This window comes from Petaurus breviceps, unplaced genomic scaffold (genome assembly GCF_028583685.1).
Source record: "Petaurus breviceps papuanus isolate PSGF00001 unplaced genomic scaffold, PetGlider_PUasm1.0 470, whole genome shotgun sequence".
NCBI classification, from domain to species: Eukaryota; Metazoa; Chordata; class Mammalia; order Diprotodontia; family Petauridae; genus Petaurus; species Petaurus breviceps.
Genome location: NW_027186350.1, coordinates 7,826,639 through 7,846,332, shown reverse-complemented (window position 1 = coordinate 7,846,332; position 19,694 = coordinate 7,826,639). Strand labels below are relative to the sequence as shown.

The 19,694-nt window shown below is 42.6% G+C and overlaps 3 protein-coding genes across 3 annotated transcripts in view; all 3 read left to right on the top strand.

Annotated features, from left to right (window-relative positions):
- EMG1 (EMG1 N1-specific pseudouridine methyltransferase) overlaps nucleotides 1-19,694 on the top strand; it is a 370,137-nt gene that overhangs the window by 47,255 nt on the left and 303,188 nt on the right. The gene's annotated exons all lie outside the window — the stretch shown is intronic.
- The window catches only part of TPI1 (triosephosphate isomerase 1), a 204,943-nt gene that overhangs the window by 47,261 nt on the left and 137,988 nt on the right, over nucleotides 1-19,694 (top strand). The window lies entirely within an intron of this gene.
- Nucleotides 1,906-9,351, top strand: LAG3 (lymphocyte activating 3). Its single transcript, XM_069101575.1, has 8 exons — nucleotides 1,906-2,336; nucleotides 2,514-2,673; nucleotides 3,325-3,560; nucleotides 4,173-4,430; nucleotides 5,071-5,349; nucleotides 7,707-7,949; nucleotides 8,152-8,285; nucleotides 8,593-9,351. Exons 1-8 carry the CDS (start codon nucleotides 2,279-2,281, stop codon nucleotides 8,689-8,691), a joined length of 1,467 nt encoding a protein of 488 aa, XP_068957676.1. The 5' UTR covers nucleotides 1,906-2,278; the 3' UTR covers nucleotides 8,692-9,351.

The following is a 19,694-nucleotide window of genomic DNA, read 5'->3' as shown; positions in this document are numbered from 1 at the left end:
GAACACAAGACCCACCAAACACTGGAATTGGATATCCACAGTAGATTTATAGGAAATCTTTTGTACATTGCTGTCTACCAAGTTTCCCATCCTTTCTTCCTCCACCTCCGGATCAAAGGAAGAACCCCGGGCCAGGACAGGGGCTGACACACCTGGGCCCTCTTCATTCTCCGGGAGGAAGTAGATCTGAAGATTTCTTGGGTTTGCCCTCTGCCCTCCCCTCCCATGTCTTTTCCTACTGTCCTTTCTTGCTTCCCGCATGCACCTGCACATACATTGGCATACACGTTCACAAAGACATAATGCTGAATGGAGCATAAAGCTACTGAGACTGTGGCAATTTTGCTGACCCAGGCAAATACAAAAAGGCTTAAGACAGGAAGCTCTAGGGAGAGAGGGGAGTAGTGTGCTTATTGCCGCCAGGAAAAGGGGTGTGGACAGGGATGAGGGTCCCTAAAGTTTAGGGACCTAATCTTAATCTTCCAAAGTTTTGGTGTCTCTCTCTGGAGTTAGTCTATCTCCCAAGAGATTGTGGTGCAGTGAAAACATCCCTCCGACTCAGACTCCTAGCTCTTACTTGCCTTCCAAAATGGCGGTTTGCTCATGGGTGAAATGAGGGTAATAATACTTGCATTTGGAGCTTATTGAGAGAACAAATGAAGTAATGTGTGTAAAGTCCTTTGTAAACATAAACCTCTACATATGTGAATTACTATTTTATTATTAAAATTAATTATTAATTTCATTTTCTCTATCAGAAAAGGGGAGGATTCCCCAGACTAAGTTCATGCCCCCTGTGGGCGTGTGCGTGTGTGTGTGTGTGTGTGTGTGTGTGTGTGTGTGTGTCTTTGTGCCTGTCTTGGATTGGGGGAGGAGAATAGAAAAAAATAATTAGCACAGCTTCTTGTTCTTTAAATGCCCCTTCTTTCTCTCCTTTGAAATCGATCTTTTCTTGTCTCTGTCTCTCTTAGTTTTTTCTGCATCTGTTTCTCACCATCTTTCTGTCTCATGCTGTCTCCTTTCTCCTCTCCTTGGTTCAGGACCAGCTTGGGTTGAAGTCTGAGGTGTTAGGAGGGGTGGCTTATGAGGCATTTTTGACTCATCGGGCTTCATCTTTCTATTCAAAGTCTTTCCTTACCTCACTGGCCTCTCCTAGCACGAGGCATTAGCCAGAGCACCAGATTTGAAGGCAGAGGATATGGGTTCATGTTCCAGCTGCTACTTGCTACTGCTTATCTTGGACAAGGCACTTAAATTCTCTGGACTTCAGTTTCCTCATCTGTAAGATAGAAAGTTTAGATGAGGCAATTTCTTAAGATCCTTACCAGTTCGAAATACTGTGATCTTAGCACAACAAGTGTTCAGGGGTAGATATTCATTTGGACCTCTAGCTTCCTCTGGGGTGCAGGGCTGCTTCCCAACTTGCCCTGTTCCCTGGGAACATGGGGAGAAGTGACATTTATTTACAAGTTAGAGAATTAAGTCTTGGAGAAATCCTAGATGGGAGTGATAGTAATAGATGAATAGGCAAAAGATGTGAGGAAAAGGAATGGTAACCAAGGAAGGGTCTTTATATGGGAGTGAATCAGTCATTCAGTTCATAGTAAATATTTATTAAGCACCTACTATGTGTCACGCTTGTACTAGGAACTGGAGATACATGTACGAAGAATGAAACAATCCCTTCTCTAAAGGCGTTTGGTTAAGTTCTAGTGGGGAAAAGTGTAGAAGATGGGCAGGTTTGGAATGCCTTTGGGTGGGGGAGTGAAGGGCAGAGAGAAACCTTGGGGTTAGGGAGGGAGGAGAACCCAGGACAGAAAGAAGTAAACAAGGGGAGAATAACAGTAGGGGCGGGGATTGCCGCTGCTGGGAATCAGCCCCCTCATATTTTCCGATGTGAATCGAAACAGTGAGCCCCAGAGGTGGTAGGAGGGGGGCAATAGGGAGGGGAAGTGGGGACCGTGGTGGAGAAAGAGGAGAAGGTATCATTGCTACTGGGAAGACAGGACATCAGAGAAGTACTCCATCCCAAGCACCGGCCTCTCCCTTTTGTTCTTTGGCCTTTATTCCTTCAACTCTCTCTGAATTTTGCTCACCTGATTTCTCTCTCTCTCCATTTCTCCTGTCCTCTTATTTCCTGCCTTCTGTCTCTATATCCTGCCACCTGGTCTCTGACTCTATCTTCCTCCTGGCATCCTCTTCCTCCCTCCATCTCCCTCCCATCATCTCTAGCCTGTTCTTCCCTGGAGGGCTCTATTCAGGCCTCCTTGGAGGAGAGATGCTGTGGAAGGTGAGATCCCTAGCCCAACTGCTGCTACTGTTGCTGGTTGCCAGAGGTAAGCCGTGGAGAGGGGCTGGTTTCTGTGTACCTGGGATAGGGTGGATGGGATTCTCTAGACTGCCGCATCTTTGAGTGGGCTGTCTTCCAGTTTTCCTCAGGAAGATTCACCTGGAATTCTGAGCCACTCTCCCCAGTTTCTACCTCATTTTCTTCAGTCTCTCTCTTTCTACAGCAGGGACTCAAATACCCAGGAAAGAAGTCCAGGTGGTATGGGCCAAAGAGGGTTTCCCCGTTCAGCTCCCCTGCATCCTCTCAAGCAGCCACCAAAACCTCTCTAGGAGGCATAGCTTCCTTCGGAAAGTGACCGTCATCTGGCAACGCTGGCAGGACAGGTACGGACCCCAAAATCAGAAACCCAAACGTCCAACTCAATTCAAACTGTAGCGATAGCTTTCCACCTCAAATCACTCCTTTCATCCCTATCCACCACAGTTTTTTCCTTTGTTCTACTCCCCACATTTCCCTATCACCTAGAAAACCCCCCCCCATCTTCTCCCTCTTAACTCTTCATCTTGGCCCTGCCTGTTTTTAATCCATCCCGTCCCACCCTCCCCCTGAGATGTTCTAGCCTGCCTAGGCTGCATTTTGCTATTCCCTGTCTCCTCAGGAAATGGGCCCCTGCCATTCTAGCATCCTGTGGAATGCTTTCTGTCCAATGACAATGTAATCTCTGCTCTTAGGGTCTCTTTGTCCCCTTTCCCTCTCCCCCTCTCCCCCAGTGGAATGCAAAGAGCATTGGAAGGGCTGTGTGGCAGTTGTGACATTTTCCTTTTGCATTTTAGTTTTGTCATCTGTGAAATGAGAGGAATGGACTAGAGCACCTTTAAGGGATCCCAGCTCTGAGCTTCTGTGAATTCTTTCCTCCTTTTCTGTCCACCCCAAACCTCATCCTTGTCTCCATAATTTAGGTGTTGTCTTTCTTCTCTCATACCAGTCACTTTATCTTTTTCTTCCTTGCTCTCTCTCCCTTTCCCCTTCCACAGGACCCCCCAAGCCAGCTGGTACACAGTGTTCAGGGTGGGGCCAGGTGGTGTTCGGAGCGTTAGGCTTCCCCCACAGCCCAGGATGCAGCTAGGAGGGCTGAGCCTCCACCGGGGAGATTTCTCACTCTGGCTTCGCCCCGCCTGGCTCACAGATGCTGGGGAGTACAGAGCCCGGGTCCACTTTGAGCATGGTGATTTGAGATGTCACCTCTGCCTGCGCTTTGGCCAAGCCTCTGGTAGGTAAGGGGGAGGCAATGAGCTGGGAAAGCTGGGGTCAGGAAAACAGTAATCAAGAGGTGACAACCTCAATTTCCTTACCTTAAAATTGGACCAGATGATTTCCCAAGGCTAACTAACTTGAAATTCAGCAGGGCCTATGGGGAGCCCTCACCGTCAGCATCACCTCTCCCCACCCCCACTCCACCAACCTTGCAACCACATCATAGCCCTAAAAAAAAATTCTGGGGGAGAGGAAGAAGAGGGTGGGGTCAGGGGTGAGCTAAATTAAGAGAAGAGTGGTAGAGACATAGTATCATTATCCCCTTCCTACTCATAGTAAGCATGAGGGATTTGACTCCTCATCTAGCATGAGGGACAAGAATGTGATTCATTCATCCTTTGTAGCAGGAGACTAAGGGATGGGAGGATCCTATGGTGGGCTTGGAGAGTGGGGTGGGTAAGAAATACAATTTAATCCATTCACCAGATACTAATTAAACACCTGCTCTGTGCAAGGACAGTGCTAGGTGCTGACTGGGTGGTTCAGAGTGGGCTTTGCCATCAAGGAATTTACAGGGTAATTGGGGAAATGTACTGGGAAGGATAATGTCTTTTCTCCTTCCTTATAGTGACTGCCAGTCCTCCTGGACCCATTGTGACTCCAGGTCTGGTTCTTCTGAACTGTTCTTTCGACCGTCCAGACCTCCCAGAAGCTGTGCTCTGGTCTCGAGGCCGGGTACCCATAATCCCATCTTCCCGGCACTTTCCAGTTGGGAGTCTACTCTTCTTGTTCCATGTCACTCTCTCAGATGCTGGGCCTTGGGACTGCTGTGTTATCTACCCAGATGGATTCAATGTCTCCATTACCTACCACCTCACTGTCCTGGGTAACTTACAGCTCCCTTTTCCCTCCTTCAGAATTCTTGCTCTCTTTTTCCACTATAACCTTCCTTTTTTAAAATTCTCTTTCTCCTCTTTTATGCCTATTGGTAACAAAACCAGCTTCTCCCATCCCCTGCACTCATCCCTCTAGAATTATCTTCATCATCTTTTCCTGGCCTTAGCAAACCTCTTCCTGGCTCACCTCACTAGGCTCTTCCTCCATGAGCCTTTTCCTTTGTAATTATGATCCCCTGAGTCTTACTCCTCTGGCAAATGTTTTCATCCTTTCTTCACCCAATAAGAAGCCAGAACTGGTTGAGGGTTCCCAGAAGCTTCTCCTTGGAGCCTTTAGCTCCTCCTACTTCCTGCTCCATCTTTCTCCCTCCTTTTTATTTTCAGCCCAGCTGCCAGACTTCTCAGTACTGGCATCCCCCTATGCTCACTAGATCATGTCTCCCCTCTCTGGAGGTACAAAGGCCTTTTCTTCCATAACTCCTGACTGGGAGAGCCTTCTCTCTCATCTCATCCCCTTATATCTCTTCTCCAAGGCCAGCCTTCACACATATACCTCCACACACCCTCCCCCTGTGTCTTTATACTAGTCCCTGTTGTTGGTCTTTGAACTGGCTTCTGCCCTCTTTCTAGGTCTGGAGCCCCTCACCCAGAAGACGGTGTATGTGGGAGAAGGATCAAATGTGGAGCTTCCCTGCCATCTCAGCCCTGCTGCAGGAACAATGCCAGGGCTAATTGCCCAGTGGACCTTACCTTGGGGCAGAGGCAGCTGCCTTGTGTCGGGAGATGACAAAAGCAGCTTTGCCCTGAGGCTGGACCACGTGAGCAGAGCCCAAGCAGGGACCTACAACTGCAGCCTCAGTTTTCAAGGGCATCAGCTCAGTACAGTGGTCACCTTAGCTGTCATTACAGGTCAGAGAACAAGGAGGAGGCTGGCTATGGTTTTGAAATTTAGAGGAGGAAGGGCAGTGGGCAGGAGAGTCATTAATAAATAAATTTAATAATAAATCCTCATGAAAAAATCAGGCTGCTGGACAGTATTCAGGGGCTCAGGTAACTTCTGCTTACTTCCCTACCCCTTATAAAGTACAAAAAGGGCTAGCTGCCCCATGGACCTTTGGGAAAATCTTCTCTTACTTGCTAGCTGATTCTCTCACTCTTTGACTAGGGAAAAGGAATGAGCTTTAAGAATTTCTAGAAGTGAGACATAGAGGTTGCAAGGAAGTAATTGTAGGGGGTGGTAGGAAAGGCCACACTGATTTACTGCCGGAGGTGGAACATATTCCTCTTTATGAGGACCTATGCCAGGATGAACTATCTGTGAAAGAATAACAACTTTCTATATTGATCCAGTGATCAAAGATCACAGTATTCCACAGTCTCCATTCCAAAGAGTATTTATGTACTAAGTTTGGGGAAATACTAATTAATTTTTTACAAAAGAAAGGGAAAACATTAGGATTACTTGAGTTTTTTCTTTTGCTAAATATTCTTGGATCTGATCACCTCTTAGTAGCTTGAACACCTTCTGTACTTTCAGCCCCCCCCAACCCCCCCTCACCTTCCCTCCTTTATTATTCTTTGTTCTGCATATCTGGCTATCCCTCAGCCTAGGCCTAACTGGAACCTCTGTTGAAATTTGAGGAAAGTATAGAGGGAGGGAAGGAACGAGCATTTATCAAGCACCTAGTATGTACTAGGCGTGGTGCTACTAAATGCTTTATAAATATTATCTCATTTAATTTTCACAACAACCCTGGGGGCTCAGTGCTATTATTGTCTCCTCTTTACTGAGGAAACTGAGGTAGATGGTGGTTAAGTGACTTGCCCAGGGTCACACAGCCAGTAAGTAAGTATCTGAGGCTGGATTTGAATTCTGGTCTTCCCACTTCCATGTTTAGTGCTGTAACTACTACAACACCTAGCTGCAATAGTCACTTTGAAGTGTTTATTTACAGAAGAGGGGTTTTTGGGGCAGCTAAGTGGTGCAGTGAATACAACACTGGTCCTGGAGTCAGGAGGACCTGAGCTCAAATCCAGCCTTAGACACTTAATACTTGCTAGCTGTGTGACCTTGGGCAAATCATTTAACCCCAATTGCCTTGCTTTCCCTCCTCCAAAATGACCAAAAAAAAAAAAAAAAGGGAGGGGGTTTTTATTTGTAGGAAAAGAGTAAGCTTTAAGGAAAGGAATGTTAAAATAATCAGGGCACTAAAAAGCTATCTGACAAGTGACAATTGGCAGGCCCTAAAATTCCTGCATTCAAACTATTGATTCTGAAATTCCATCAGGTTGGCCCAGGAGACTGGGCTACCATTTTTGGCCTGGAGAGTTTCTCAGACTCCTCCTTTCTCCCAAGTTGCTCCAAAAGGACTTGGCTCCACTCTACTTTTCCAGGGAAGGATCACCGACAATTGCCCTCTTCCTTTGTGATTATATGCTATAATTGCACATTGGCAGGAATTTCCTTTATTCATCCATGTATTTGTTCATTAATTCATTCCTTCATTCCTTCACTGGAAAGAGTAGTAGAAATTAATAAATAAGGATGATTCTACTTTATAGGTATCACTCTAATGTCCACAAAAGAACCCCTCCTTTTTTTTCAAACAGTGTTTCTAGCCAAAATTTGACAAGTAATGAGCATCTATTGGTTGAATTCTGTTTGAAGAGATGAAGATGACATGTGGACTGATAAGATACTTCAATACTTAGAGGACATACAACTTATTAATGAGGGTGCTCCTGGAGCTTGCACACACCCTTCATCCTAGTAGATGAGAATGACTGTGATTGATGATGAACATCTCCAAATGTTGTTGGGCTGGTCCTTGAACAACAGACAGTTGATCACAAGCCATACTCTAAGACTTTGCTTGTATGGTCTTCAAGAACTCAAGCATGTCTGCATGCCATGATGAGTAGAGGTTCAACATGTTTGAAAACTAACAATGCAAGGCATGATGAGTTATCTCTAGCCATGACGTCTGCCTCTTGGATATACCCTAGATGTCCTGTTATTACCTCAAACTTCGTATGCCTAAAAATAGACTCGTCCTTTCCTCTAAACCAGCACCCCACTTAGACTTCCCTATTTCTGCAAATGCATCACTATTTAGTCTCATTCAGGCTCAAACCTTCCTCTTGCCCATCCGATCCTTGGGATGCATAGGATAATTAGAGAGGGGTGAGACTGAGGGAAGTGGCAGAGGAATAAGAGTAGAGTGAGGTCAGGGTCCCCAGATGATCGTTCTCCCAATTTCCCACAGTGACTTCTAAATCCTTTGGATCTTCAAGTTCCAGAAAAGGGCTGCTTTGTGAGGTGACCCCAACGTTCAGCCAAGAGCACTTCCTGTGGACCACCTTGGACAACCAGACTCTGGAAAACCCACCAGGGCCTTGGTTGGAGCTGGGAGATGAGGAGCTGCAGGTCGACCAGTGGCAGTGCCAAGTATATCAAGGGACTCAAAAATGTGGAGCTGTAGTTTACAACCTGGGGCTTCAGGGCACAGGTCTGAGACCCCAAATCCCATGGCACCCCAACCTCAGCCTAGAAATCCTGACCCCCTCTCCAGATTCCTTGAACTGTCATTTCTGCCTGCTCCTTCCCCAAGTACTGCTCCATTCTGCCTCTCCTCCTGGCCTGCCCCTCCTCTGACTACCATAATCTCCTCATCCTTCACTTCCCCTCTCACTCTGTGCCTTGTCTTATAGGCGCCCAGCTCTCTGGGAGGAACCCAAAAGCCCTGAAAGGAGGAAAACAACTCCCTCTTCTCCTCAGCATTGGCATCTTACTGCTCCTCTTCTCTGGGGTAGTTGCTGCTGTGTTTTGGTTACGACAAAGCCAGGTAAACTCTGGAATATGTTCTCAACTCCAGAAAAGTAGATCCACAGCCCACAGGACCATCCCCAAGATTCCCTCTCCTGAGAGAACCCCCCTTCCAGAGATCCTCTCCAAGAAGCTTCCCCCCTCCCCCAAGATTGCAAACCCTGCCCCAGATCCTACTCCCTATCTGCCTGGGGAAGGAGTGCATTAAGAAATCTGCTCCTGAGGTTCAGAAGGGAAGAACTGGGGAGGAATAACCAGGATGGGGAAGGGACTGGTTCTGTCTGATGAGGAGAGTTGAAGTCTGTATACATCCTTTTCCCTCCAAGCTGCCCAGGAGGTTTTCTGCCCTGGAAGATGCAGCTCCAAGGCCTGAGGGACAAAACAAGGCAGAAGAAATGCAGCCAGAGGGCCAGTGTCAGGGTTAGAGCCTGGAACATTGGAAGGAGCGGTCCTGACATAGAGATGGGACAGTCCTCTGAGGAGCGGCAACTTCTTTCCTGAGACTGGCCTTCCACACCAAATAAACTCCACTTTCTCAGCAGTATGGCCTGAGGTTCCTCCATAGCCTATGTCTCCTCTATCTTTTTGCTGCCTTGGGAGACCCCCATGACTCACCCCTCCCAGGGCCTACCCCTCTCCTCATCAGCTTAATTATGTTTCTGTAGTACTTGTAAAGTTTTTACAAAGCACTTTCCTCACAAATCTGTGAGGTGGATGGTACAAATATGATGTCTCCATTTTACGGAGGAGGCTCAGAAAAATTAAGTGATTTGCCTTTGTTCCTCCTCTCTTTCCATTTTTGTCTTTCTGTCTTTATCTCCTCTGGTTTATCTTTCACTCTCTCTTCCTCTGATCTTGGCTCAGCTTTTTTTCTGAGTCTCCAAACAAGTCCCTAGTCCAGCCCTTTCCACTTTCTTCCTAAGGCCACGCCTCCTTAGTTTAAAACACTTTTGAATACATGTCTTCTTTTTTTTTTATTTTGAACTTACAAAAATAAAAATAAATAAACATGCCCACATACAAAGAACAGAATAAAGAGGGTTATATATGAAACTATGAGTCTCTATCATGTCTGACTTAAAAAAAATTATATGGGGGCAGCAAGGTGTCACAGTGAGTGAGTGCTGGGCCTGGAGTCAGTAAGACTCCTCTTCCTGAGTTCAAATTTGGCCTCAGATACTTACTAGCTGTGTGACCCTGGGCAAGTCACTTAACTTTGCCTCAGTTTCCTCATATGTAAAATGAGCTGGGGAAGGAAATGGCAAACCACTCCAGGGTCTTTGCCAAGAAAACCCCAAATGGGGTCATGAAGATTTGGATATGACTGAACTGACTAAAACCACAAATATATTAAATTTACTTCCCTGCTACCAACACTTCCCTTGCTTGTCTCTTAACCATTTCAAACCTCCTTCTCCTTTCTTTTGGGTATTTTAAATTTCACTGATGATCTTTTTTTCCCTTTTAAAATTAAAAAAAAGTGACTGTACATCTATATGCTTTCTGCCATTTACATAGGACTATACAGTTTAAAAAGTCTTGTTTCATTTCACTCCCAATGAGCCTGGGGTAACATACTATAGGTATTAGTCCCAGTTTTACTCTTTTGCAGATAAGCAAACAGGCTGAGAGATTAAGTGATTTGCCCATGGTCACACATGTGTCTGACATAGGCTATGAAATTAGTTGTCTTGTGCTTCCAAGTCAAGTACTTTTTTATTTCTTTTAAAAATATTTTACCAAAGCCTTTTTTTTTTAGCATCATAGTCATATCCTCCCACATAGATCCTTCCTTATAACAAAGAAAAACCAACTGACTACCTCTGACAACATTCCCTACCTGTAGCCCACTGCCTCTCTACCAAGGGAAGAGAAACACACCTCATCAATGGTCTCCAGCCTTCTTCCTGCGTCACCATCCTGCCTCTCTGTATTTTCCTTCTATTCCCTATTCTTCACTCCCCAAATGCTGTGTGTCTGCCCACTGTGTCCCATCTGCATTCATCACCTGTCCTGGGCTCCTAACTGCAGTATTGCCCCAGGGTCTCCCCTCCTCCACCTGCAATACACCGAATACACATCCCACACCAGGGAGAAGGAAGAGACTTCTCAGCACCAGGAGAGATGCCAACTCATAGCTTCTGGTAGGCTTGGTCCTGTGGCTTTAGAGGAGGACACATCCTTACTCCTCCCTGAACACCCCCAGCCCCCATCCATTGTCCCAGCCATGAGAACATACTGCCACCCTGAGGCCAATCCACGAAACACAGACTGAAGGGAGGCCAGGGTGCACCCTCCAGCAACTACAACAGAGATAAAGCCCAGTGCAGTACACAATGAAAGCCAGCACACGTAATCTAGTGTGCACATGATGGATAGACCACCCAGTACCTTACACGCACCCATGCAGTACCCCTAAGTCGTACAGGGTGTGCAATGCTGCTCATCTTTTAATAGGCATTCCCCAGGAGTTTGGATCTGTGCCCAGTGCTCTGGGAAAGGAAGAGATCAATGAATACGAACAGAGACAGAGTCCCTGACCTTGGAGAGGTTATAATCTGTCAAACAAGGTGGCTGCTGCAAGTAATGTTTACATAATAGGTACAAGCCCACCAATAGACAGTTTAGCACGATAAATACTGTCTGGAGGGCTGATGCAACCCTGGATATTGCATGAAGCCGTCACATAAGATAGATTTTCTATGTGTAACACATGATGCCTTATCATGCTAAGGGTTGCATGGGCATGCACATGCCATCCTGCAAACACAGCATCATCACCAGGGGTCAGAAACATTACACAAACAACACCTGTTTGCACACGACACAACATGTAGACCCTCTCCCCACCTGTACCACCTCTTCTACCCATATCTATTTGGCATATCTATATTTCAACTAGCAATGTGTGCAGAGCCCTGGACTTTGGCTACGGTGCAGAAGGCACCCTCTGCCAGGGAACTTTGACCCTTTGCAGGAGAAAACAGATTCAAGGTCTCTATAAGCACACAAAGTCACATGGACTGCATATGCCCTGGCTGTAGCACCTAATCAAAGGAGATAATGATTGTAAATCAATTAGCATGCTCCTAGTATATAGTAAGCACTTAATAAATATCCTTCCTAATCTCTCATATTTATCCAACACTTTTGAAGGTCTCGAGTGTTTTCCTCACTATACCCTGTGACATAGGCAGGATAAATATTTTTAAATATTATAGATATATATACAAATATATTTGCTTTTTTGGAGGGGGGAGGGCAGGGCAATTGGGGTCAAGTGACTTGCTCAAGGTCACACGGCTAGTAAGTGTTACGTGTCTGAGGTCAAATTTGAACTCAGGTCCTCCTGAATCCAGGGCCAGTGCTCTATTCACTGTCACCTAGCCGCCCCCAGAATAAATATTAAATCTCTAATTTACAGATGAGTTTCCTGTAGATCAGAAGTAAAGGATTTCCCATAATCACACACTTAATAAGTATCAGAGAAGAAATTAGAATCCAAGTCTCGACTTCAGGTTTAGTCATCTATCAAGTATATGCATTTCCAGAGTCTTCTTGGATCTGAGTGCAAAGTGGTACCAGGATATGAAAGTCATAAATAAGACCTTGGAGCTAAATCTGGGAAGGGCTGGTCCATTCTTAGGGGGACAGAGTGGTCCAGGGGGTGTGGTGGAGATATGAAAATATTTGCTATATCTAGAACTCTAAACAGTATATGGTTCCCTCTGAAAAAAATTGTGTGGGTGGTAGGATCTGCAACCCAGAGCATATAGGTAGTGGGATACCCCCTAATGAAATAGCCTAGTGAAAAAAGTGACAATAAAACCTTGTTCCTTTAAGCAGATAGCACAGTCTCCCACAAATACATTATCTCTTTTTTTTGTTTGTTTGCTTTTTGGAGGGGGGAAGGCAAGGCAATTGGGGTCAAGTGGCTTACCCAAGGTCACACAGTTAGTAAGAGTTAAATTTCTGAGGCCTTATTTGAATTCAGGTCCTCCTGACTCCATTCACTGTATCACCTAGCTGCCCCCCTAATACATGATCAATGGGAAGAATGGGGGAGACATATGTAGGGAATGCATGTGGCCCAAAGGGCCTCTGAAATTGTAGGACTAATAAAGTCCTCTGGTGATATCATTTTCTGCTCCCTTCAGGCCTGCACCTGGCCAGGGTCTCATGTGGCATGCAATCATCTCTTGACATGTAATCTCTGATGTAAAAAAACTATCAAAATATAATTGCAACCTCAAAACAACAACCACAATGAAGACCACCACGAAAATAGGGAATAAGATCAAATAAAACCCTGAACCCCAAACTATTTATAGGTAGCTTAAAAACATAATTAAGTTGCAGGCATTTTTACAATCCTCATCAACTTGGGGAATGTGAGGACACCAGAAAGTTCCAATCATGAGGCACCAGGAAGTAATGAGATCTGGGCCCAGGCCTGCAAGTCTCAAGGTTCCCTGTTTCCTTTTCCATTGTCCTTAAAAAAAGACTTCACCTTTTAGAGTGCGGCTGGGATATCTTGTCTGCTGTTCTACAGCAGCTGACCTTGAGAATCAGTTTCCTGGCTGACCATTCAAGAGGGAGGGAGTGGGAGACCATGACTGAGCTAACATCATAGGCTCATCGATTTAGAGCTGAAAGAAACCCTAAGAGACTAGGAAATCCAACTCCCTTATTTTTCAGATCTGGAAACTGAGGGACAGTGAGATTTAAGTGACTTGCCTTGGGTCAAATAGTTAGACAGTGTCTAGAGTAGTATTTGATCCCAGATCTTCATGTCTCCAACTCCAGTGTCTAATTACTACATCAAACCCCCTTTTCATGGAATAGAGTTTGGATTCAGTCAGAGTGCCTCCCTTGAGGACCTAGAAGGTCAAATGTGGCCTTGAGGTCACAGCTTCTCCACCCCTGTAATAGATTATTGGATGGTGCAGACTGCTGTGACTTATATTTCAATCTGTAGTGAACAGAACCCAGTGGGGAAAAGACACAATCAGTCTTCCAGAGGGAATATAGACCTAGCAGCAGAAAAAACAGTGACCTAGGAGCAGTATACACCTAGGGATCAGAGGAAAAGAGGTTGGCTATCACAAATTCTGGTGGGTTATTCCTGTGCATTCTCTTGTTTGTAGCGCAGAACTGAGGTCCATTACAGATACCACTTCTCCCCCCTTTATTGCCTTGCCACGATCTTCAGAGGAGGGCAATTCTGAATTTATCTGGGTATATCCATGGAATAGAGAATATAATCAGGAGGAATTTGGTGAGAGGGTTGCACAGAGGACTACATGTTGGAATACTTTACACTTTTCATTTTTGCTATATTAAAAGAAACATGTATCCACAGTATGTGGAATACCTGTGTCTTGTTAATGTGGGAGCATTGACGGACCCAATTTCATATTCTGTGGGAGAAAGTTGAGGGAGAAGGAATAGGAAAAGAGACAATGTGAGCTGAATAAGGAGAAGGAAATATTGTAGGCAACATGGAAGGGTTTGGACTACTGAAGAAGGTAAGAGGCTGAATTTTGGGAGGAAAAAATTAGGGAAAATTGAGGAAAATTAAAAATATCCATCTCTAAGGTCAGATACTGATTCAGGTTCTACTTCTGGGTTGAAAGAAGAGCAAGATGGAGGACAATTAAAGAGGATATGTGGGATTAAGGATGATTACAAAGAATAAAAAAAGATTAGAATCTCAAGAAGGAGAAGCAGAGTCAAGAAGGCTAGTGAGAGGAAGCATTTTTGCCTAGTCCACTCATCATACCTTCTCCAAAAACAACCTTGAAAATGTGCCAGAATAAATTCTGATCAAGAAAAGAAGGAAAAAGTCACAGTGAGTCTTTTTTTCCATCCTAGGGCAGCTGAGGGAGACAGTCAGATCTTGGGTGGAGAAAAGAGGCCATAGAGTTAAGGAGATTAATTTTGGAAAATTATTTTTTTGAATTTTGGAAAAGTTAGATATGATAAACCTCTGGGGGATACTGGGTGGGAAAAGAAAATAGTACAACTCTTTCTTAGCTTCTGTATGTATTAGCTTCATAAAACCTCACCATGTATTAGGTCATAAAAGCCTCAAAACATATGTAGAAAAATTAAATGTCTGTTTTTCTGAGCACAATTTAATAAAAATTATATTTAATAAAAGCCTTTGAAGCATAGATTAAAAAGTAATCAGAAATGAAATAATCTAATCCTAAAGAATGGATAGGTTGAAGAAAAAATCATAGAAACTATAAATAATTTCATTAAAGATAATGACAACAATGAGACAACATACCAAAATTTGTGGGATTCAGCTAAATAAGTATTTATGGGAAATTTGTATCTCTAAACACTTGCAGCAATAAAAAAGAGAAAGTGAAGATTAACAAATTAGACATGCAAATAAAACAATAAAAAAGTCAACAAATTTAAAATGTCCAATTAAGCACCAAAATAGAATTTCTAAAAATCAAAGGAGAAGTTAACAAAACTAAAAGCTTAAAAAATTGAATGAATACAACTAGGAACATTTTTTACCTGAAATAATAAAATAAACAAACCATTGGCTAAGTTGATTTAAAAGAAAAAAGTCAGATTACCAGCATAAAAAAAAATTGTTTTTGTTTGTTTCTGGTTTTTAATTTTTATATTTATTTTATTTTTTGAATTAAATTTTATATTCATTTTTAGTTTACATCATTCATTTCCACAAGATTTTTAAGTTACAAATTTTCTCCCCATCTTTCCCCCACCCACCACCCCAAAACAGCGATCCCAATGTATACCCCTCCCCCAGTCTGCTCTCTCCTATATCCTCCCCCAATCCCCCTCCAACTTTCCAGTAGGGCAAGATGGATATCTGTGCCCCAGTGCCTGTATGTCTTGTTTCCCAGTTGAACATAAACATATATATATATATTTAAAACATTTGATTTTAAAACTTTGAATTTCAGATTCTTTCCCTTCCTCCCTCATCATCCACACCTACTGAGAAGATAAGCAATTCAATATAGGTTGTACATGTGTAGCTATGTAAAACATTTCCATAGTGGATATATTGTGAAAGACTGACTATATTTCCCTCCATTCTATCCTGACCCCCACTTGTTCTATTTTCTACTTTGACCCTGTCCCTTTTCAAAAGTGTGTGCTTCCAACTTCCCTCTCCCCCAACCTGCCCTCCCCTCCATCATCCTCCCCTCTCATCCCCTTCTCCCCTGCTCTCCTGTAGGGTGAGATACCCTATTTAGTGTGTATGTCATTCCCTCCCCAAGCCAAATTCATTGAGAATAAGGTTGACTCATTCCCTTTTGCCTTCCTGTTCTTCTCCTCCGTTGTAACAGTTTTCCCTTGCCTCTTCTATATGAGATAATTTACCCAATTCTGTCTCACCCCATCTCCTCTCATTGTATTCCTCTCTTACCTCTCAATTACACCTTATAATTATCATCCCTTCCTATTCAACTGGTCCTGTGCCCTCTGTCTATGTATGCCTGTACACATATATACACACACTCACAGATGTATTCATATGCCCTCCATGTATACACACACACACACATTTATATTCCCTTCAACTATTCTCATACTGAGAAAAGTTTCATAAGTTACAATTGTAGTTTTTCCATGTAGGAATGTAAATAGTTCAACCTTGGTAAGTTCCTTATGATTTCTTTTTCTTGTTTACCTTCTCATGCTTCTTTTGCTTCTTGTATCTGAATGTCAAATTTTCTATTCAACTCTGGTTTTTTCATCAAGAATACTTGAAAGTCCTCTATTCCATTGAATGATCATATTTTCTCCTGAAACATGATACTCAGTTTTGCTGGGTAGGTGATTTTTGGTTTTAATTCCAGCTCCTTTGACCTCTGGAATATCATATTCCAAGCCCTTCGATCCCTTGAAGATCCCTAGAAGCTACCAGATCCTGGGTTATCCTGATTGTGTTTCCACAATATTCAAATTGTTTCTTCCTGGCTGCTTATAATATTTTCTCCTTGATCTGGGAACTCCGAAATATGGATATAATATTCCTAGGAGTTTTCTTTTTGGGCTCTTTTTCAGGAGGTGATTGGTGGATTCTTTCAATCTCTATTTTGCCCTCTGGTTCTAAAACATCAGGGCAATTTTCCTTGAGAATTTCTTGAAGTATGATTTCTAGGTTCTTTTTTTAATCATGGCTTTCAGGCAGTCCAATAATTTTTAAATTGTCTCTCCTGGATCTATTTTCCAAGTCAGCAGTTTTTCCAAAGAGATATTTCACATTGCCTTCTATTTTTTCATTTGTTTGGATATGTTTAATAGTATCTTGATTTCTCATAAAATCACTAGCTTCCATTTGCTCCAACCTAATTCTGAAGGAATTATTCTCTTCAGTGAGCTTTTGAGATTCTTTTTCCATCTGGCAAATTCAACTTTTTGAGGCATTCTTCTCCTCATTGCCTTTTTGAGCCTCTTTTGCCATTTGAGTTAGTCTATTTTTTAAGGTGTTACTTTCTTCAGTCAGGTTGTTGACTCTCTTTTCATGATTTTCTTGCATCATTCTCATTTCTCTTCCCAATTTTTCCTCCACTTCTCTTATTTAGTTTTCAAAATCCTTCTTAAGCTCCTCTATGGCCTGTAATCAATTCATATTTTTCTTGGAAGCTTTTGGTGCAGGAATTCTGATTCTGATGCCTTTCTCCTGTTCCATGCTTTGATCTTTTTTGTCCCCAAAATGGGAGTGTAAAGTTGGGTTGCTCTGCTTGCTTTGCTTGCTCATGTTGCCACTCAATTACTTGACTTTTGAGCTTTCTGCCACAGTAGAACTCTGCTTCCAGAGAGGAGAGCTTTGTGCCAGATTGCTGGGGTTTTCTCAGCTGCTAGAGCTATTAGTTGACTGCCCTCTTTTAAGCCTCCACATGCTGTGGCACACTGGTCATGCACCCCAGAAACTTCACCCTAGATAGCGATCCAGATCCAAGTAGGTTAAAGCAATAGCGATTACCCCTCAGACTGGTTGCTTGATCCCCCTACAATCTGCAGGTCAGGAGCTCTGAAGCAGCCGTGCAACAGTGGCTGCATGGCTGTGGTGCCTCACCCGCTTCTCCCTCAGGGGGCAGAAGCCAAACCGCACTCCCAGACCCCCTGTTTCCCAAATCCACTGATCTTTCACTTTGTCTTTGGCATTTTTGGGTTGATAATTCTAGCAACCACAACAGCTGCTGGTGATTCACTCTCCCAATGTCCCTCCAGCCAGGGCTGATTGTGTCCACCCTGAGGCTAAAATCTCAGGCTCGTGCAGGCCTGGACTCTGCTCCCAGAGCAATGCAATGGCTCCTTCCTGCCAGTCTGTCTTCAGAAGAAGGTTAGTTTCTCTCTGTCACTTTGTGGGTTCTGTAGCTCTAAAGTTTGTTTAGAGTCATTTTTTACATGTATTGGAGGAGGTGGAAGAGGGAGCCATGTGGAAGTCCTGTTTCTATTCTGCCATCTTGGCTCTACCCCATAAAAATTTTTTTAAAAAATGAATTGACAACCAATGAAGAAGAAATAAAAGCAATTATTAGGTGCCATTTCACCCAAATATATGACAATGAAACTGACAATCTAACTGAACTAGATGGATACTTACAAAAATACAAATTGCTTAGAAGAACAGTACAGGAAATAGATTATGTAAATCTATCTTAGAAAAAAGTAAATGAAGGGGTGGCCAGGTAGCACAGTGAGTAAGAGCACTGGCCCCAGAGTCGGGATGACCTGGGATCAAATCCGGGCTCAGATACTTACCACCACACCCAGAAATAACTGGCTGTGTAACCTTGAGCAAGTTACTTAACCCCAATTGCTTAATAAAAAAAAAAGAAAAAGCAAATTAATAAGCCATAAATGAAAACCCTAAAAGGAAAAAAACCCAATCCAGAGTCAGATAGATTTACAAGTTAGTTCTACCAAACATTTAAAAAATAATTCCAATGCTAAATAAGCTGTTTAAAAAATAGGTAAAGAGGGAGTCCTACCATATTCGTTCTGTGATACAAATGTAGTTTTGATACCTAAACTAGGGAGAGTCAAAACAGAGAAAGAAGGCTATAGACCAATTTCCTTAATGAATATTGATACAAAAATGTTAAATAAAATGATAGCAAGGAGACTATAATATATCACAAAGATCTTACACTATGACCAGACTGGATTTATACTAGGAATGCAGGACTGGTTCAATCTTAGGAAAACTATAAGCATAATTGATCATATAATTATTTCAATAGGTGCAGAAAATGTTTTTGGTAAAATACAGTACTTATTCCTATTTAAAATACTAGAAAGTATAAATGGAACTTTCCTTAAAAGTAAAATCTATCTAAAACCAAGAGCAGGCATTATCTATAATAGGCATAAGCTAGAAGTCTTTACAATAATATAGGTGTAAAGCAAGGATGTCCATTCTAGTCAATATTGTACTAGAAATGCTAGCTATAGCATGACTAGAAAAAGAACTTGAAGGAATAAACCTAATCAAAGAGGAAACAAAACTATCACTTTTTATAGATGATATGATGGTTTACTTACAAAGTCCTAGAGAGTTAACTAAAAAAAAAACCTAATTAATAGCTTTAACAATGTTGAAAGATAGAAAATAAACCCACATAAATCTGCATTTCTATATATTACCAAAAAATCTCTACAAGAAGAGATCAAAAGGGAAATTCCATTTAAAATAACTATGGATAGTATAAAGCCTATCTGCCAAGACACACAAAGGAACTATCAGAACACAATTATAAAAGACTCTTCATATAAATAAAGACTGCTAAACAATTGGAGAAATGTTAATGGCTCATGGGTAGGCTGAGCCAATATAACTAAAGTGACAATATTATCTAAACTAATTCACTTATTCAGTTCCAAACCAATCAAACTACCAAAGAATTACTTTGTAGGGCTAGAAAAATAATAATAAAATTCATCTGAAGGAATAGAATGTCAAGAATATCAAGGGAATCAATGGAAAAAATGGGAAGTAAAGGGGCTTAGCAGTACCACATCTCAAACTACACTATAAAACTGTAATTGTCAAAACAATTTGGTACTGGATAATAAATAAAGAAATTGATTAGTGGAGCAGATTAGGTACACAATATTGGGAAGCAAATTATCATATTAACCTATTGTTTGATATATCCAAAGATCCCAACTATTGAAGAAAGAATTAATTTGTAGGACTAGAAAAAATTCTTAACATTCTGACAAATAATAGACAAAAACCGTTGGAAAAACTTGAAAGTAGTCTGGCAGAAAGTAGGCATAGACCTACAATTCATAGCATTGATTTGTGCTTGACTGGTATGGAATTTGTCTAGATAAACTCAAAATGGGTACATGATTTAGACATAAAGGGTGGCATTGTAAGCAAGTTAGTGGAGCATGAAAGAAACTATCTGTCAGA

What these genes read in the sequence shown, in the direction of transcription:
- LAG3 (XM_069101575.1), top strand. Translation starts at nt 2,279, where the DNA reads ATGCTGTGGAAGGTGAGATCCCTAGCCCAACTGCTGCTACTGTTGCTG. An exon ending in ACTGTTGCTGGTTGCCAGAG is followed by an intron (nt 2,337 to 2,513) that starts GTAAGCCGTGGA and finishes CTCTTTCTACAG; the next exon opens with CAGGGACTCAAATACCCAGG. An exon ending in GCGCTTTGGCCAAGCCTCTG is followed by an intron (nt 3,561 to 4,172) that starts GTAGGTAAGGGG and finishes CCTTCCTTATAG; the next exon opens with TGACTGCCAGTCCTCCTGGA.